At 42.0% G+C, this 18,657-nt stretch overlaps 1 protein-coding gene across 6 annotated transcripts in view; it reads right to left on the reverse strand.

The window, feature by feature from the left end:
- Nucleotides 1-3,275: 3,275 nt before the first annotated feature.
- LOC129177557 (diacylglycerol kinase zeta-like) overlaps nt 3,276-18,657 on the reverse strand; it is a 174,013-nt gene continuing 158,631 nt past the window's right edge. For 3 of the 6 annotated variants that reach the window (XM_054768830.1, XM_054768848.1, XM_054768858.1), the window contains 5 exons: nt 11,659-11,699; nt 11,402-11,522; nt 11,284-11,320; nt 9,685-9,784; nt 3,285-7,108 (listed from right to left, as the gene is read on the reverse strand). In XM_054768830.1, the coding sequence (XP_054624805.1) occupies nt 6,992-7,108; nt 9,685-9,784; nt 11,284-11,320; nt 11,402-11,522; nt 11,659-11,699 (416 nt within the window). In that variant the 3' untranslated portion in view covers nt 3,285-6,991. Of the gene's footprint in view, nt 7,109-9,684; nt 9,785-11,283; nt 11,321-11,401; nt 11,523-11,658; nt 11,700-18,657 lie in introns of all 6 variants that reach the window. The other 3 variants (XM_054768814.1, XM_054768805.1, XM_054768838.1) reach the window with 3 other exon arrangements.

Consider the following 18,657-nt stretch of genomic DNA (forward strand, 5'->3'; position numbering starts at 1 on the left):
TTTTCGCGGTTAATGGAGACCAGAACCTCCCGCAAAAGATTAAAAACCGCGAAGTAGGATTCCCCCCCCAGGAATTTTCATGTATGTGTATATGGGTACCAGAATGTTTCAAATATGTAAACAGTATTTATACTTTACATATTTGAGACAAAGATTACAACAATACACGTATTTACTTAAATATTTAACTAAAAACCTTATACAGTAATTAACATGAATCAACATTTCCTTCTGAGAGAGGTGAACAGGCTTGTGTTGGTGGCAGAGGAGAAGCTCTCACCTTACTCGTAGAGGCATTAGGTTCGCTCGGAGACTCGAGGAGGCGAATCACTCCTGGCAGCGCTAATACTGGCTTGAGGTTCGCCAGGTTTGTCAGCCTCTTTATTGTCGTCATTGGGCAGGATTTGGTCGTAGAGAGCTTTCGCCTTTGTCCTGATCATAGTAGTGTCCAAACTCCCTGTCTTTTTCCTGCAATCAGCAATCCACAATACCAATGCAGCTTCCATTTTCACAATTCTCTTATTAGGCGGAGTTACCACACGTTTCGCTTCCGTATTGAAGGTTATTGAAGCAGTTTTGCGGATGTTTGCTTCCTCTTTCCCTGATGGTCATCATCTTCTTCCTCTTGGGCTCCCCGGAGGAAGCTTTCGCAGGGGCACAGCATTTAGGCGGCATTGTAAGGGCCTAACTAATCCAAAAAAGTTATCGCTTAAACAAAAAAAGTTATTGTGAACACAACACCAAGATACAGTATGCTAGACAGTCAACAGCGTGGATGAGACTGGCGAGACACAACAAGGGAAGATGCTAGGTGATGCTGTGATGGCACGCAGTCAATTAGCTCACTTGTGCTCTCATTGGTCGATGTCACGCCGGAAACCAATCACGCACCTTGTCTGAGTGCCTGTGACATGTACAGTACAGTACACTACAGGCATGTATAGTACAGTACAGTACAGTGCAGTACAGGCATGTATAGTACAGTACAGTACAGTACAGGCATGTATAGTACAGTACAGTACAGTCCAGTACAGGCATGTATAGTACAGTACAGTACAGTACAGGCATGTATAGTACAGTACAGTACAGTACAGTACAGGCATGTATAGTACAGTACAGTACAGTACAGGCATGTATAGTACAGTACAGTGCAGTACAGTACAGGCATGTACAGTACAGTACAGTACAGTACAGTACAGGAATGTACAGTACAGTACAGTACAGTACAGTACAGGAATGTACAAAGGCTCTGAGTCAACTCATCTCTTTGTTTGGCACGAAGGGAAACCTTCTCTCTCACACAGCAACATGAAACAACGCCTTTTTCCACAATATGGCTGCCGATATGGCTGTATTTTTTCATTTTTATTTTTTGTTTTTTTTTATGAATATTTTGGAAAAACCTGCGAAGGACTGAAGCCGCAAAACGTGAAGCGTGAAGTGGCGAGGGATTACTGTATTGCTGTTTGACTATCGCTCCCTCACAATTTTTTTCAAAAAATAAATGGTTGACTGCGGCCTATTAGTAAGAACATATTGAAAGACAACTTCTATGTAGGCCCACATGTTCTGGACACCCGGGTGAAGAGAGGGGCTGAGCTCTCAACTGATCACCGCCTGGTGGTGTGTTGGATTAGATGGCGGAGGAGGATGCCGGACAGACCTAGGGGACCCAAACATGTAGTGGGGGTGTGCTGGAAATGTCTGGCAGAATCTGCTGTTTGTCGAGTCTTCAACTGTAACCTCCGCAGAGCTTCGCCTGCATCCTGGGGGAGCATGAGGATATCAAGTCCAAATGGGCCTTATTCTTTGCCTCCATTGCTGAGGCTGGTTGGAGCTGCGGCTGCAAGGTAGTCTGTGCCAGTCGTGGTGGCAAACCCTGAACCCGATGGTGGACATCGGAGGTTAGGGCTGCCGTCAAGCATGGATGGTTTCCAAATCCGAGGCCAGTACTGAGGTCACTGTACCAGACCATCATGGTGACGAGAGATCTGCGCCAGAAGGCAAAGCTCTCAATGTACAGGTCAATCTATGTTCCCACCCTCACCGATGATCATGATGGAAAGAACAAAACAAGCGGCCGAAATGAGTTTCCTCCATAGGGTGGCTGGACTCCCCCTAAGAGACAGGGTGAGGAGATCTGTTATCTGCGAGGGACTCAGAGTAGAGCCACTGCTCCTTTACATCGAGAGGAGCCAATTGAGGTGGCTCGGGCATCTAGTCCAGCTGCCTCCTGGACTCCTGCTGAGGTGTTATGGGCATGCCCAGCTGGGAGGCCCCCGGGGCAGACCTACATGTTGGACGGATTATGTCTCACGGCTGGCCTGGGGACGCCTTTTGGTGTTCCACCGTTGGCACTGGAGGAGGTGGCCGAGGACCAAGTCTGGGCTTCCCTACTGAGACTGCTGCCTTTGCGACCCGGACCTGAATAAGCGGGAGAAAATGCAATGGAATGGAATGGAAGTTATACTGTATGGTCTGCTTCTGGTCACTAGCCATCAGTAATGTTATGAGACATGACGTTAGATTACATTACATTGGAGTGAAAGAAATTCTCCTCTCATTCCGTGTGGAAGTGGCAAGTTTTTGGCTACTTTGTCCTTCTTCACCACCCCGTTTGAAACACTTTCTAAGTTTAGAAAAAGTCAATTGGAGTGATCCAGTCGTGATCCTGTAGCCTGCGCAGTGTGATATAAACACAGAATAACAGGGGTGTAAAAGTACTACTGGGGTGTTATTTCAACAGGTTTTGTATGCTCGAACTACAAAAATATTACATATTGAATCCTACTTTGCGGAAATTCACTTATCGCGGTTAGTTTTGGAACCAATTAACTGTGATAAATATTTTTTAAATATATTTTTCTGCCATACTCCATGAGTGAATGAATTTGACTGCCAAGATCGAGGATTGTACAGTACATCCAAGCTCAGCAGGAGGTGATCAGAGGCTTGGCATCTCTCAGACACAATAACTTAGTTATTATTATTAACTTATAACTTCATTAGTTTTTATGAAGTTTATAAATGAAACAAAAAGAAAAAAATTCAAAGTAGAAAAAGTACACCTGTCAGGGATGGGTGCCGTGCACGAGAGAAAATGGAAGAAAGAAAATGGGGAAAAAAGGAAAGGCAAACTCAATTAGTGAGAGATATACAGTGGTGTGAAAAAGTGTTCGCCCCCTTCCTGATTTTTTTTAAGTTTTCTGCATGTTTGTCATACTTAAATGTTTAGGATCATCAAACAAATTTAAATGACAATCACAATCAATGTCAATGACAACACAACTGAACACAAAATTCATTTTTTAAATGAAACTTTATTTTTAAGGGAGAAATGTGATGCTGGGGGTGTATATACAGTATAGGACTCCAGAAGTCCCTGCTGTTGCTGCCTCTAGATGCCGCCCAGTCCACCGCAGAGACTCCGGGTTCTGATGCTGCAAGAGCAGCGTCAAGTGGAAGAGCACGAGTGCATTATACAGTATTTGAGCAAAGTTGACCCTTTAAATTCTAATTTTAGTGGTCTCTTCTTGTCCGATCAACCACTCAGGTTGGGACTTAATGTTTAATCTGGGAATTTGACTGATTTCAACACCAAGCAATCTTGAGATTTCTCATCCTTTAGAAATGGCAGCTAATGTGACTTCTGCCATATACAGTGTTGCCAACTTTGCGACTTTTTGTCGTGTTGTTTTTAACTATCTGTGTACTGTTCTGCACTGTTAATTAGCAGTGTTGCACCACTGTTTGGGGAAAAAAGCATTTATTTTACTAAAACTTTAAAAAGTCTTTCTGTATAACGTCGTTCTGTGTTTTTTTTTTTTTATGATGTGCACACCTACGGCTTATTCACCGGTGCGGCTTATAGAAGTACAAATCTGTTTTTTTCCTCTTAGTGGGTGTGGATTATACACCGGAATTTACGGTAGTCCTGACTGCAAGATAAAAGGTGGAGTCTGGATATAATTCTTACACTATCTAGATTTTGAGAGCCGCTGGCTGAAATAAAATATTAAAACTATTTTATTTGAACAAATTTTAAATGAACAAACTAACAATCAATTTATTTGTAGTTCTAAACATAATTAAGGTGGTTTTAATAGCTTTTTTGTCTCTCCTACGAGGTCATGCTTTTTTCCTACAGCATCTCATACAACTTATGCAGATAATATGCAACTTCACCAAAGACGTCATCTAGCGACTTCTAGGACAGCCAATAGCTACTTTTCTTACCGAGGAGTTGGCAACAATGGCTGCATAGACACTGTTATGAAGGCGTGTACTATTCAGCATCCCAAGGCGTTGTGGAAAGAGCTAATCAAAACTTTGAAAAGTAAAATAGCTGAAATCATGCGCTCAACACAACTTACTTGGGTCAGCGTCCTCCCAACAGCCCTAAAGGCTATTTTGGAATACGGAAACAGAAAAACGACACGCATAGAAATACTCACAGGGAGGCACCTGACGGGCCCACCAAGACAGTTTTACCCAGGTCACTGTTGAACTGAAAGACTGTGCGGATCTTAATGGAAGTGTGGAAGTCTCTGTTCACTCAAAATGAATTGATGATCCAGGAGTGAAAGTACAGCCAGGTGTCAGTGCAAAAGTTCACAAGCGGAAATGGACAGAGGCTAGATGGACAAGACTGTGAGGTCATATTTGACACACCCTATTCCATAAAGCAAAACCAGGCCGTTTGTCCTTACACCCCACATAGCGCCCCAGCCAAGGCACCAAGTAGTTCAATAAAGGGATTAGGAGCGACTTAACAAAAACAGCAGAGACAGAGTAGTTAAGCAAGTCCAGACACTCAAGAAAGGCTGCTATGGGGAAGTCTGACATTCTGTCAGTGAAGCTAATCCTCGTAGCTGTTGTAGGTCGCTGATTAAAATGATCAGCTCAACTAAGTCAGTTAGACGTCCCTATCAAGTGTGATATGTGTACAGTAATCTGCACAGACATGATAATAACTACACTTCCATTGCTTCTGATTTCTGAAAAACGACTTTGCCATGTCACCATGAGCCTTGATTCCCATATCGTTAAGACCCCCATTTTGTTAACTGACTATTTCTACTTGCAAGAGACCTTGTTGGAGATGCTCCAACCCCATTGCACATAATATAACAAAGTTAGAGGAGGAGCTGAAGCTTTGTGAGGCCAAGCAACTTCCCCTTCTCCATATTGTACGGTACTATTTAAAAAAAATACTACACCTCTGATAATGAGTCTACGAGAGTGAATTGGAAAAAGAATTACAGTCGACCCTTTCGAGTAATTCTAAATAAAAGCAACTTGCAGTCGAAAGCCATGAAGACTTTAGCTTATTGACAAATGAAAGCATATCGTATAACAAGTTTCTCCATTGGCTGGCAAAAATGCCCGTCAATCACGAAGTTCTACACAGGACAGCATGTCTGCCATTCACGTTGTTTTGAAGACAAGCCCAGACTCTCTCAACATCATGAAGACAAAAGCCAATTTGTCTTAATAATCAAAACAATCTTGGGTAATGATCGTAAGGTTTTCAACAGATGAGTGACAGACATTTTTTTTTTAATAAACCGAGTCTGTTACATGCAGGTCAAAATCGGATGACTAAATTAAGCATACTTCAGTGTAAATAAAATATCAGTGCTTTGTTTTGATGATTGTGGGCTTCATGTTTCGTTTTATCTTGCTGCCCATCTTAACAAAGCTGAGATGAACGTGAACGTGAGTACTTGGTTTAGAACAATATAGCACTGGCCGTTAAAATGTTCTATTGGGAATTGTGATGTGTTGGACTTTCTGAAAGGTATGTGAGCTGGAACTAAAACCACAGGAATTGCTTTTTAATCACAATAACAATGTTATTAAAGAAATGCTTTTACAAGTAATTTTATCTACTGTAAATAATTATTTCACAACCAGTGTATCTACTTACAGTAAGTGAAAGAATAATTGGCAATGGGTATAAAAAAAAAAAAAAAGTATCTGGTCAGTTTCTGTTGGAAAGCACATGCAAGTTGCAAATAAAACAAAAACAGCTTTACTTTTGTTATGGGAATATTTGGCCAGCTGCTGTGCAAGCAACTTAACCTTAGGCCATGTCCACACGAACACGGATATTTTTAAAAGGCATACTTTCAGAAATGGCCTTTTCGACCACATGCAAATGTAGCTTTTGTCCTTAAAACTGAGCTTTTTAGAAAAGATTTTCAAAAACTCTGGTTTCAGTGTTTGTGTATGGACAGGTAAAACAGCTTTTTGGCTTGTGTTATAAGAAATGTGCAACATTACCTCATGTGTTAACAACCGAACATGAGTAATGACGTTATTGACGGGTGCTGATTTCATTTCTTGAAGTGGTAGACGTGTGTGTGTGTGTGTGTGTGTGTGTGTGTGTGTGTGTGTGTGTGTGTGTGTGTGTGACTTATAGCACGCATTGGAATATATTGAAAATATCTTAGTTCATAGGTGGATAGGGCGTTAATATGCGATATACATTTTCGTCAAAAAGGCAACAAAAGCCCTCAGCACTGATACAATGCAGTATACTACAATAGCAACACGTGCTGAAGGCAGTTTGAAGTTTGTCAAAGTCTGCTTTGCCACATGGGGGGAAACTTTTGGTCCAAGCTTAAAGATTGTAATCAAATATGAATGTGAATGTCTTACATAGCAAAATAATGCCCCACACAGAATGTTGATAATATCAGAAATCTGTTTTCAGACTTTCCCCAGTCCCGAGACAACAAATTGCGTTTTTAAGACAATCCATCTATTGACCTAGAGCGTCTCATGAGAACATACAGTAGATTGCATGTACACGCACATGCTCACACACACACGCAGACACACACACGCACACATTAATGCAATATTTGCTGAGGCTGGAGCAAATAAAATGTCCTGAGCTGCTTTCTTGACATTTTAAAGTCGTCATCTTCATAACTTTTGGTTAAATCGCAACTAGCAGCCTCTTGCAATTTGGTTCTAAAGATGCTTAGACAGCTGTTTCTTGGTCCTCCCTCTGAATCATCTGATAGTGTTGCCGGTTCTCCAGATAGGCTGCCAGCTCAGCGTCCTTAGCTTTTTCAGCCCGGTTCCTTGGAGTGTCACCCTGATGAGAGACATACGTTTTCATTTTTATTTATTTTTATACAGTAAAGAAATAATTATTTCCACCTCTAATTTTTGTTCTGCCTGTCAGATCAGTTGACAGCGCCACCGAGCGTCCAAAACCTGTGGCCACAAGTCTGACGTTACGACCACAAAGTTGATCATCGAACTGCAGCCCAGAGTGTTCTGGTGCCGAGTACACATGTGGACACCCTTATGCTTGAAAATTGTGTTCATTATTGACAATCTGTGACGAGCACAGAAGAACAATAACAAAGCACCGCTCTCCGGAAATGAGTTTTCTCCATATGGTGGCTGGGCTTTCCCTTAGAGACATGGCCATGACACATGTCGTATGAGTGCTTCGAGGCCATGTCCAATTTTAAAAAAAGCATAACAGGTTTTTTGAAACATTGAGTTGCCAAGCGATAACCTCAAAACCTTCAGGATTTGAAGGATATCCTGTAAAAGAGGAGTGGGCCATAATTCCTTCTTAGCAACCCTGGTGACTACAAGAAACAAACAAGATATTTGACATCTGTTCTTTTCCACCAAGTAAGTAAGAAGTCACATTTTGCTTGAGGATCAAATATTTCATACAATCAAATGCAAATTAATTTGCAATTTGGATTTTTTTTTAATCCTGGATTTTTTGTTAAAAAAATTTACCAAAATAATTGGTAAATAAATTTACCAAAAAAAATCTGTACTGTTCATGACTTTGGAATGTGACTGTGTGTTATCGTGGTGGAGGAGTTTGTGTGTCCCAGTGATCCTAGGAGCTAAATTGTCAGGGGCTTTCATGCCCTTGGTAGGGTCACCCATGACAAACAGGTTGTAGAAGAGTAAATATAGTGGACCTAACTTTCCCTCGCCTGGACGTGGATCACCGGGGCCCCCCTCTGCAGCCAGGCTTGGAGGTGGGGCACGATGGCGAGTGTCTCATGGCCGGGACTGCACCCATAGCCCGAAGAGGTAACATGGACAGCGGGTATAAGCGGCCAAAATTAGTTTTCTCCATAGGTCAGGCATCTGCTCAGGATGCCTCAACTAGGCTAGGAACGCCGTAGGATCCGCCGAGAGGCGCTGGACGAAGTATCCGGGGAGAGGGAAGTCTGGGCTACTTAGGCTACTGCCCCTGTAACCCGCCCTGTTTTGCACTGCCCGCACCGGGGCTTGGACACAGGACCTTCGTAATGGGAGGCGAGAGCGCTGACCACACGGCTAAAAGCCCGGACTGTTGACCGCGTGTTCAGCGCAGCTCTTAAGGCAGAGGGAGTGAGGTTTACCAACGTACACTTGCACAGCCTCACAGGCTGGCATCCGTTACACCCCCGCGACCCGACCTCAGACAAGCGGAAGAAGATGAAAAATAAAACCGCAATACTTTTTTTTACTCTTTTTTCATGAGCTGAACTGAAAAGATCTAAAACTTTTTGGATGCACACAAAAAGCCTATCTCTCTCAAATATTGTTCACAAATCTTTCTACAGTAAATCTGTGCTAATGAGCATTCATCATTGATGATTCATAATCGATGCACCTCACAGGTGTGGCATATCGAGATGCTGATGAGACAGCATGATGATTGCCCAGGTGTGCCTGTGCCTGCTCTGGACTGGCGTATACGAGTATTTGGTAGTCACCCCAGACACTGACTGGTTTGCAAAGCCCCGAGACCACCTCCAATGCAGTTAAACTGCACATTTTGGAGTGGCCTTTTATTGTGGCCAAGCTAAAGCACACTCCACAGATTATCTATGGGATTAAGGTCCTGAGGTTGGCTGGGCCACTCCAGCATCTTAACGTGTTTCTTCTTGAGCCACTCCTCGTTATCGTGGCCATTAGTGTTGCGTTTGTATTTTTGTTGAGTGAAATTATGTCCCCTACCGTATCTCTCCTTTCTTAAATCACCATCTACTTACTCAAAAACACTTTGCATAAACATGAACGTTTGGTCATTTTTATTTGGTAGATTATTTGACTGTTGTCTCCAGGTACTCCAGCTTCCGCCCACACCCCCAAAACATGCATGTTAGGATAACTGTAGGTGTGAATGTGAATGGTCTACAAAGATAATGATTCTGATCATGTTGAAAACCGTATTTAGGAGGTTGTAAACAGGTTTTCTTTGCTCTAACTACAAAAATATCCGATTTAAAAATAAGGAATCCAACTTTGCGGAAATTCACTTATCACTTATCAAGCAATTAACCACGATAAACGAGAGATAAACAAACATGTGGCCTATGGTTGACGAGCCAACAGTCCAGGGTGTACCCCACCTTTTGCCCAAAGACAATGATACAGTATGTATGTACAGCAAATGTATAGAATATAGATGGATGAATGTAACAATTCTTCTATGCAAGAAATGTCATATATGTTTGATTTTAATTGTTAAAATGATGCCCCATTTGTCAGGATCATGCATTTGTGGGAAGAGCAGCATAGCTGAGTATGTGCCAAATCACTGCTCTCCCAATCACAATCTTCTTCAAACTTTCAGAGATGGCTCAGGCAGCCAGGGTGAAAGATCGGTTCAGAAGATATTATGGTATTGCATTTTTAACCAACCTGCATATCAGTTTTCATCAGCGAGGCTCCCGCTTCCACCAGATAATGGCAGATGGTCCTGTGACACAATGACGCAGCCTGATGGAGAACCGTTTCCCCGCTGTAGCAGAACAGAGGTAGCATGAGAGCCACAGAACCCAACTGCTATTATCTTCGTGTTTTGTCTATATGCATTTTTAGCATGCTATAATACAGTTTCAGGCCAATTAGAAACACATCAGAGAGGTTCTACAGACAGAACATATATTTGATATATTTATACAGTGGAACCATGGTTTTCATATGCCCCGGTTTTCATGTGATTCTGCTTTCGATTAAAATTATTGCTAAAAATATGTCTTGATTTTCGCAAAGAGAAGAATGGATAGTGGTTCTTTTAGAGTTGGGACATTATAGACAAGATTCTGGTCAGGTAATCCTTTAATTATATTTATTATGTGTGTGGACGTGTGTGGTTTATTTGTTCATAGAACGCACACAGAATGATGAACAACTCCGTCTCCCTCCTTTCTCTAATAAGCACAGTGTGGTGTCGGCTAATGAGGCATTCAAGAGCACTGCGTATTTCTGAGTGTTAGAGGAATGTATGCTTTTTAAAAAATTATGTATGGCAGCAAAAAAAGTTGTGAGTGCCAGGACTTTGATAAAAAAAAATAAAAAAGTGAGAAACACTAATGAAATCAAGGAAGACACCATAGCAAAGTACAAAGGTAGCGTCTTTTCCAATACGATTTTAATGTAAAAGTAGGAACCTTTGAGACAGGTTGCAAAGAGAACGGTTAAAGGAAACACATTACAGAAAGTGACCCGGGCCAGTGTAATGATGATTGTACCTGCTGCTGAACTTTACAATAACATTCAGGTAAGCAATTAAAGTAAAAGTTAAGTTATAAATTAAAATTTTGCACACAGCATTATCGTGTAGTGCGTGTGCGTTTGTGTGTCAGACCAGCTGACTCTTAGATTCTGAGTCGTGTTTCGACTCAGATTAGTCCTCCTCCTCCTCGTCCTCCTACCTGCCTCCACTTGCGTGCTCCTGATCAAGACATCTCGTTAACGGTAAGATTGTTTTTGTTTTTCAGTTTTATTCATTTACAGTAATCTTATTTATTACCTTATGTTATATTGGAATGTTACTCTACTATGTTTATGCTGTTTTCTTATATTTTCCCACCATATTTGGTGGACTTTGAATATTTTGAAGGGCCAAAGGGGTGAGTTTGGGAAGATCTTGGAACGGATTAGGCTATTTACATGCATTTTATGCTTCGTATAACATAAAAACTCTATAACATAAAGGTTCTCGGAACGGATTATTTACGTTGTAGGGGCGTCTACTGTATGTTCAACAGGGGTTTGAACCCAGATCTTCCGACTGTGTGGCCAACATGCTAACCACTAGGCCACAACTATAATTATTGTCTGTAAAATGTGTTTTGTTGTAATATTTTTGGCTGTCTGGATTATTGAGTTTACATTATTTCTTATGGGAAAAATGTATTAAGTTTTTGTTTGACCTTTTGGAATGGATAAATGATGAAAACTGAGGTTCCGCTGTACATCAAGTTCTTATAAGAATAAAAGCAAACATGGACTCACTGTATGTGTTCTGTCACATCAACTATGTCACTTGGTGCTGGAAAATTAAACAGATGATGAGAAATTCTATACAAATACATGATATTGACATGTGACTGAGGTGTGTCACCACACATACCATTGTCAAGAATGAAGCGGACCATCTCCTTGCTTCCCGCATTGACGGCATGGTGCAGCAGGCTACAACCAGATTGGTCAACACAAGTGAGGTCACACCCCTTCTCATGCAGCTCCTGCAGCTTTTCCCCACAAAACAACATTGAATTCAACATTAAAATAGAAAGCAACAATTTGTGCAAAAATGGTTGAATAACAAAAGTATGAATGAATAGAGATTCAAGTTAACCGGAGGTGGAATTTGGAACATCCATTCACCTTCTTCACATTGTTATTCTTTACACACTGGATCAGCAGCTCTATAAAAGACACCAGAGAATCACATAAGAAGAAATTTCAATTCCTTTGGAAATTGAATGCAAAATGATCACAGATGCTAACACTGATATTCCTGCATTCTGTCCTAAGTGGTAATTCAGAAACCTACCGTACAATGAATATCATTTGATCGCTCATACAATTGGTTATGTGAGTTATGGTTTTGGTTTATGACATGTTGGTTGGCTTAAGGTGTGGTTGACATGTTGGGTTTCTTCTAGACATCCCTTGGCCTGTCCACTCTTCCAACAGTTCTGTTGGAAGAGTGGACAGGCCAGAAAACAAAACAAAAAAACACAACATGTTTTAATGACCTTGCTTTTAGTACTGTGTTGCTCATTCTGTAAACACATCACAAGAGGTGATACTAATATGACAGAAGTCAGCTGGGTTGGGCTCCAACATACCCGTGACCCTAAGAGGACAAACAGCATGGAAAATGGATGGATGGCTGGCAACATTAGTGTCCACATTTTGCTCAAAGTATACATATTTTGTGTGAGCACCATTGTTATCTAGCATTTCATTCATTCTCTTAGGCATAGAGATGTGTTTGGGGTCCTTATCATGGAAAACAGCACCGAGTTTCCCAAGGGACGGGATCATGCTCTCCTTCAAAATGTCAAAATTCATGTTACCCTTAATGAACTGCAGCTGCCCAATACCAGCAGAGCTCATGCAGTTCTGGGCTGATCCCTCACCCTTCTTAGGATCATCCTTTCATCATGTGATGAGATTTTGCAAGGAGCGCAGAAGGAGGGTGACTGACTGTGATTTTGTATTTCTTCCATTTTCAAATTCCCGCGCCAGTGGTGATTTCTATCTTACCAAGCTTCTTGCCGAAGGGACAGGACTAATTTGTATGCTTCTTGGGCACTTAAGTGGTCTGTGGGGGTCAGAATTCTTGCTAGTTGGTAAGGTAGTGAAAGAGCGAGAAAAACATAGGCTATGTGGAGTACATCTGGAGTACATCTGTGACACACTAAATCAATCAGTCAATCAAACTTTATTTATATATCCCCTTACATCAGCAGTAGCTGAACTAAAGTGCTGGACAACAGTGCAAAAAATAACACAAGAACAATATAATCCAACAATAAATAAAATGTATTAAAAGACTACAAATAAATAAAATAAAAGTGTCACGATGATCTTGTGTGCCAAATGCACTTTGGAACAAATGAATCTTAAGTTTTGCCTTAAACAAATGTCAGTCTGTGATGGTCTGCAATTCAACAGTACGACGTTCCAAAGCCTGGGACCAGCTACAGAAAAGGACCCCACTGTTTGTAATTGGACCGAGGGACCTCAAGCAGCTGTTGGTTGGCAGACCGCAGAGCTCTGCTAGGGTGATGAATGTTTAAAAGCTCACATAAGTAAGTTGGTGCAGCACCATGAATTGCCTTAAAAACAAACATTAAAGTAAGTAGAGTAGAGTAAAGACTGGTTGATACCAACATACAAGGCATTACAGTAATTGATGCGAGAACTAATGAACGCACGTGTGGCCATTTCAACAAAAAACTATCTAAATGGAAAAGGAATGCAGCAACAATGTTTCATTATCAAGTATGAGAAGTGAATTTTACAGTGTGCAGCTGTCCTCATCTGAAAGTGGTGGAGCTGTAGCTGCACCACACTAAAGCTGCAACAGCATGCTCTGCATTCGTTGAGAAGGAAGCACGTCTCAGACTTGAACAAGCTCAAAGGGCAGTGAAATTTCAACGAGGAAAAGTTTAGTTGGAAGTGGAACTTGGAACAAAGTTAAAGCTTTGGAAAAAGCTGAAGAAGCAGATGCATTCCTGATCAAAATCTTAAGACCAGTTGAAAAATTGCTAGAATTTGCATTTTGCACATTTGGATCTTAATGAGGTTTTAAGGAGAGCTACCATATACAAAAGCAAGAATGGGGAGTGAGACAAAAACATTTGGAAATTGTAATTTAATAGGTTGTTTATCACATGATCAAAAGTTTAAAACCACAGGCTATAAAAGCCAAAATCTGCTCAAAATTGTACATTTCTGTCAGGCATTCACACTGTCATGCCCTCCTGATGGCTAAAGCTAAGAAGCTTTCTCTTTTTTAACGGTCGTATTGTCGAGCTGCGTAAGCAAGGCCTCTCCCAGCGTGGCATTGCTGCTGAGGTTGTGCGCAGTAAGACAGTCATTCTACATTTTTTGAAAGATCCTGAGCATTATGGAACAAAAAAGTCAAGTGGTAGACCCAAAAAAATTTGAGAGCCCGAAGATCCGATTGGCTGTCCATCATGACACAGGGCGGTCTTCCACCCAAATTAAGGCCTTTACTGGTGCCGACTGCAGCGCAATAATCATCAGACGGCATCTGTGGAAAAGGGTTTCAAAAACAAATTCAAAGACCTTGTCTCCTTCAACGCCACAAAACTGCCCATATAGACTTTGCCAGGGAGCATCAAACATGGGACATTGAAAGGTGGAAAAAAGGTTTATTCTTTGATGAGAAAAAAATGTAACCTTGATGGTCCAGATGGCTTCCAACGTTACTGGCATGACAAGGAGAGCCCACCTGAGATGTTTTCTACCCGGCACAGCGGAGGGGGGTCCATCATGGTCTCGGGTGCTTTTTCATTCAGGGAAACACTGGAGCTTCAGGTGGTGCAGGGTCGTCAAACGGCGGTTGCTTACGTGCAGATGTTGCAGCGGGCATCCCTCATGACTGAGGGCCCTCGTCTGTGTGGTACCAGCTGGGTTTTTCAACAGGACAACGCTGCAGTTCACAATGCTGGCTTGACCAAGGACTTCTTCAGGGAGAATAACATCACTCTTTTGGACCATCCTGCATGTTGCCCTCATTTAACTCCCATAGAGAACATTTGGGGATGGATGGCAAGGGAAGTTTATAAAAATGGCCATCAGTTCCAGACAGTTGATGCCCTTGGTGAAGCCATCTTCACCACTTGGAGCAATGTTCCCACTCGCCTCCTGGAAACACTCCCATCAAGCATGCCCAAAGCAATATTTGAAGTGATTAACAAGAACGGTGGAGCTCCTCATTACTGAGTCCTACTGAGAACAGTTTTTGTTCTGGTTTGGAGATTTTGTTATTTTTTGAGCGATGGTCTTAAACTTTTGATCAGCTGATAAACAGCCTATTTCAGTTTAATTGTTGTGTTCAATAAATTACTTTTTCAAAATGTTTTTTGTCTCACTCCCCCTTCATGTTTTTCCATATTGTAGCTCTACTTAAAACCTAATTAAGATCCAAATGTGCAAAATGCAAATTCTAACAATTTTTCAACTGGTTTTAAGATTTTGATCAGGAGTGTATATACAAGTATCAGGAAGCTGGTGTCAAAAAGGGATGTTAGCACACAAGTGATTACGTGGAGGATCAAAATAAACTGTACTGATCTCATGTTGGCTCACACCTTCTCACTACCTCTACCCAGTTCCTCATGCATATGGTGAAAGCTTCATCACAGGGGATCCTCCTGAGGGTGATGATTCACACCACCATTGAAATGGAACTAGGAGGCCTCCTAATCCTCATGATGTATCTGTCAATCTGCCAGGATTTCTACCCATGTAAAACAGCCAGAAGCTGCATTAGAAATACATGGGAAACATTTTACAACTCCTATGTTTCATCTGAAATAATATAAAGTGCCCTATTTACAAAATTTGACAGTTTCCCTAAAATTCATGAAAAGGATCTCACTCAATTAAGGGAACTTGAGGAGATGTCCTCATGGAGTTTCAGTATGCTAAGAGGAGGAATACTTGCTGGATCTGACATGCCGCGATACAGCCTCTGGCATCAAAGCCATTGTTGAAAAATGTACTTATTCTCTTCACGAGAAATGGATGTCCCATGGCTTAGAGTTGCTAAATACAGTATATTTGACATCTACCGTATTTCACTTGTGAAATGATCCCAGTTTCCTTCAGTCAAATAACAATAATGGAAAACAAGACAGAGTTGGATTAGATGGTGGGGGAGGATGACGGACAGACATGGCAGACCCAAGCACATAGTGAGGATGTGCTGGGAATGTTTGGAAGAGTCTCCCATTCATCGAGTTTTCAACTCACACCCCTGACAGAGCTTCACCTGCATCTCTGGGGAGGCCAGGGATATTGAGACCGAATAGGTCCATGTCTCCATTGCTGAGGCGGCTGGTTGGTGCTGTGTTTGGAAGGTGGTAAGTGCCAGTCGTGGCGGCAACCCCTGAACCCGATGGACACTAGAGGCGCTCAAAGCGTGTGCCCACCAGCTTGCATTCATCTACACCAATATATTCAACCTCTCTCTCGCCCAGGCAATCATCCCGGCCTAAAATCAGCCACCATCATTGCATTCTCACTGATTATTGTCCCGTGGCCCTCACTCTGGTATGTCCCCCTAGACTTTGACTTCTACTAGTTCGCTTACCGCACAAACAGATCCACTCCATGTTGAGCCACTTGAAGCAGCAGCAGAGCTGCGCCCGGATGCTGCTTCTGGATTACAGCTCAGCCTTTAATACACTCATCTTTAATATCCTCGCCACCAAACAGGACACTCTCGGCCTCCCTCCTTTCACATGTTCTGATAAAGGACTTCCTCACCAACCGCCCCAAGACTGTGACACTCTCCCCCTACCTCTCCTCCACAGGGCTTTGTGCTGAGCTCTCTCCTCTCCTGTCTCTATACCCACAACTGCAGTCCAACCCACGATATCAACCCCATAGTCATGTTTGCTGACAACCCCACAGTGCTCGCACTTATCTCAAAGGGTGACGAGCCTACACAAAGGCGGTGCTGCAGTTGGCAGCCTGGTGTTCAGCTAAACAACTTGGGAATGAAATGAGGAGATCGTTGTTGACTTCAGGAGGCACATCACCAAACCCAACTAGCAACCCCCCATTTCCCTATGTCCACAAATGTTCAATATTAATATGAAAGAAATACTGTGCAATATTTGCATACCGTGCAAGATCATTTCTCTACTCACTCATTAACATATTACTTAAGTCTTCATCTTTCTTTAACTGTTTTTATTGTATGCTGTAAATGCATACATTTTGTGTACTGTGTATATATTTTTCAACATTTTATATATTTACACACGTGTCTGCATGGACAAAGAGCTGCTTTAAATTTCATTGCCATGTGCATCGTGACAATAAAAGGCATTCTATTCTATTCTATTTGAATGTTTTATGGGGACTGTTTTTAATATTCTCTCTGTTCAAACAAACATACCATAAAAATGGACTGTTCATCTCTTTGTTAGGGGAAAAACTTTACAAAGTCAGCAGGTGCTCAAATACTTATTTCCCCCCACTGTCCACTGTGGCATGTTTGAAACAAAGCGTGCACAACTGAAGTAAGACCCTGAGATGAATGTTTATAAGATTGACCTCAATTCTTGCTCCCTCCGCCCCTCACTCTAAAAAGAAGAGACCTATAATCCAGTTATGTGAGCCTTCACTGGGGGGGAGGCGCGTTCAGAGTGAGGGAGGGAGGGAGACCAGACATAAAAAATCTTTAAGAGCTTTTGTGGCTGGAAGACAAATCAAAAACAACACACATGCACGCATCAACAAGACGCAGTACACAAAGAAATTCAATGAATTTCACATGAAACTGGTACACACACACACACACACACACACACATTATATATATATATATATATATATAGACACATGGTGTCTAAGATTGTTAAATATAATCTACACAATTTTGTGCAAATAAGGAGATCTTTGACGAAGCTGCTATGATGTTTCTCCACAGTATGATTTTTTCACATAGACAGTAAGGTATTCTATGACTAGCTGGTCCTTGGCCGGTGTTACAACGCTGAAAGAGACGGAGTCACTATATGAGAGAGCCCTGAAAGCATTAGACAAAAAGCCCAGATCTTACCATCATTGTAAAATCTTGTCTAAATACAAACTACTTGGCTTTGAAAATCTTGTGAAATTTAGAAATGGCTGCTTGATTTACAAATGGCTCCTCCCCCACTCACTGAGTTAATCAAAACAGGTCCTCACTATGCAGCGCCACAAGGGCCATATCCAGACGTGATTGTCACGTACCACAGGAAAAAACTACTTTTGGAAAAAATGTCCTCTCCTTCAAAGGCAGTAACTTTTGGAACACTCTGCCAGTTAGCTTAAGAGATTCCTCTAGTTTTGCTGCCTTCAAACATCAATTAAAGAAGTGGCTTATGTCCAAGCAGGTATGTTATCATGATACTGGCCAGGTGTGGGGTACTGTCCATGACAACAGCCAATGTATTCTGGACTATGCATTTCAGCACTTTTCCTCAGTCAGTTTAACTGGAGGTGTGTGTACTGTAATTGTCTTGTGTTGGGTGTTGTGTTGGGAGGGTCATGTGTAATGTAATTCAGTTTTAGGTTTCTTATTATGTGTTTTATTATGTTTATAGTGTCTCAATACGTTTAAACTGTTTTAACTGTGTAATGTAATGTGCTTAACATCAACCTGTCCAAGAACAACAGATGGAATAAAATAATAAAATAAAGAAATTGGGCCTTTTTGGCCCATGGGACTCCAGAGGCAGCTGACGGGTACGGGCAGGCCAAGCGGTCTGCAGCTCTGGCGGTCACTGAGGCAAAAACTCAGACTTGGGAGGAGTTCGGAGAAGCCATGGAGAATGACGTCCGGATGCCTTCAAAGAGATTGTGGACCACCATCCGCAGGAGGGGGAAGCAGTGCACAGTCAACACAGTGTATGGTGGGGATGGTGTGCTGCTGACCTCGACTTTAGATGTTGTGGACCGATGGAAGGAATACTTTGAAGACTTCAGTCCCACTCTTCCAATGGGGAAGTAGTGCCTGGGGACTCCACGGTGGGTTCTCCTATCTCTGGGGCTGAGGTTGCCGAGCTGGTCAACAAGCTCCTCGGTGGCAGGGCCCCGGGGGTGGATGAGATCTGCCTGGAGTTCTTA

Source organism: Dunckerocampus dactyliophorus, chromosome 1 (assembly GCF_027744805.1).
Source record: "Dunckerocampus dactyliophorus isolate RoL2022-P2 chromosome 1, RoL_Ddac_1.1, whole genome shotgun sequence".
NCBI classification, from domain to species: Eukaryota; Metazoa; Chordata; class Actinopteri; order Syngnathiformes; family Syngnathidae; genus Dunckerocampus; species Dunckerocampus dactyliophorus.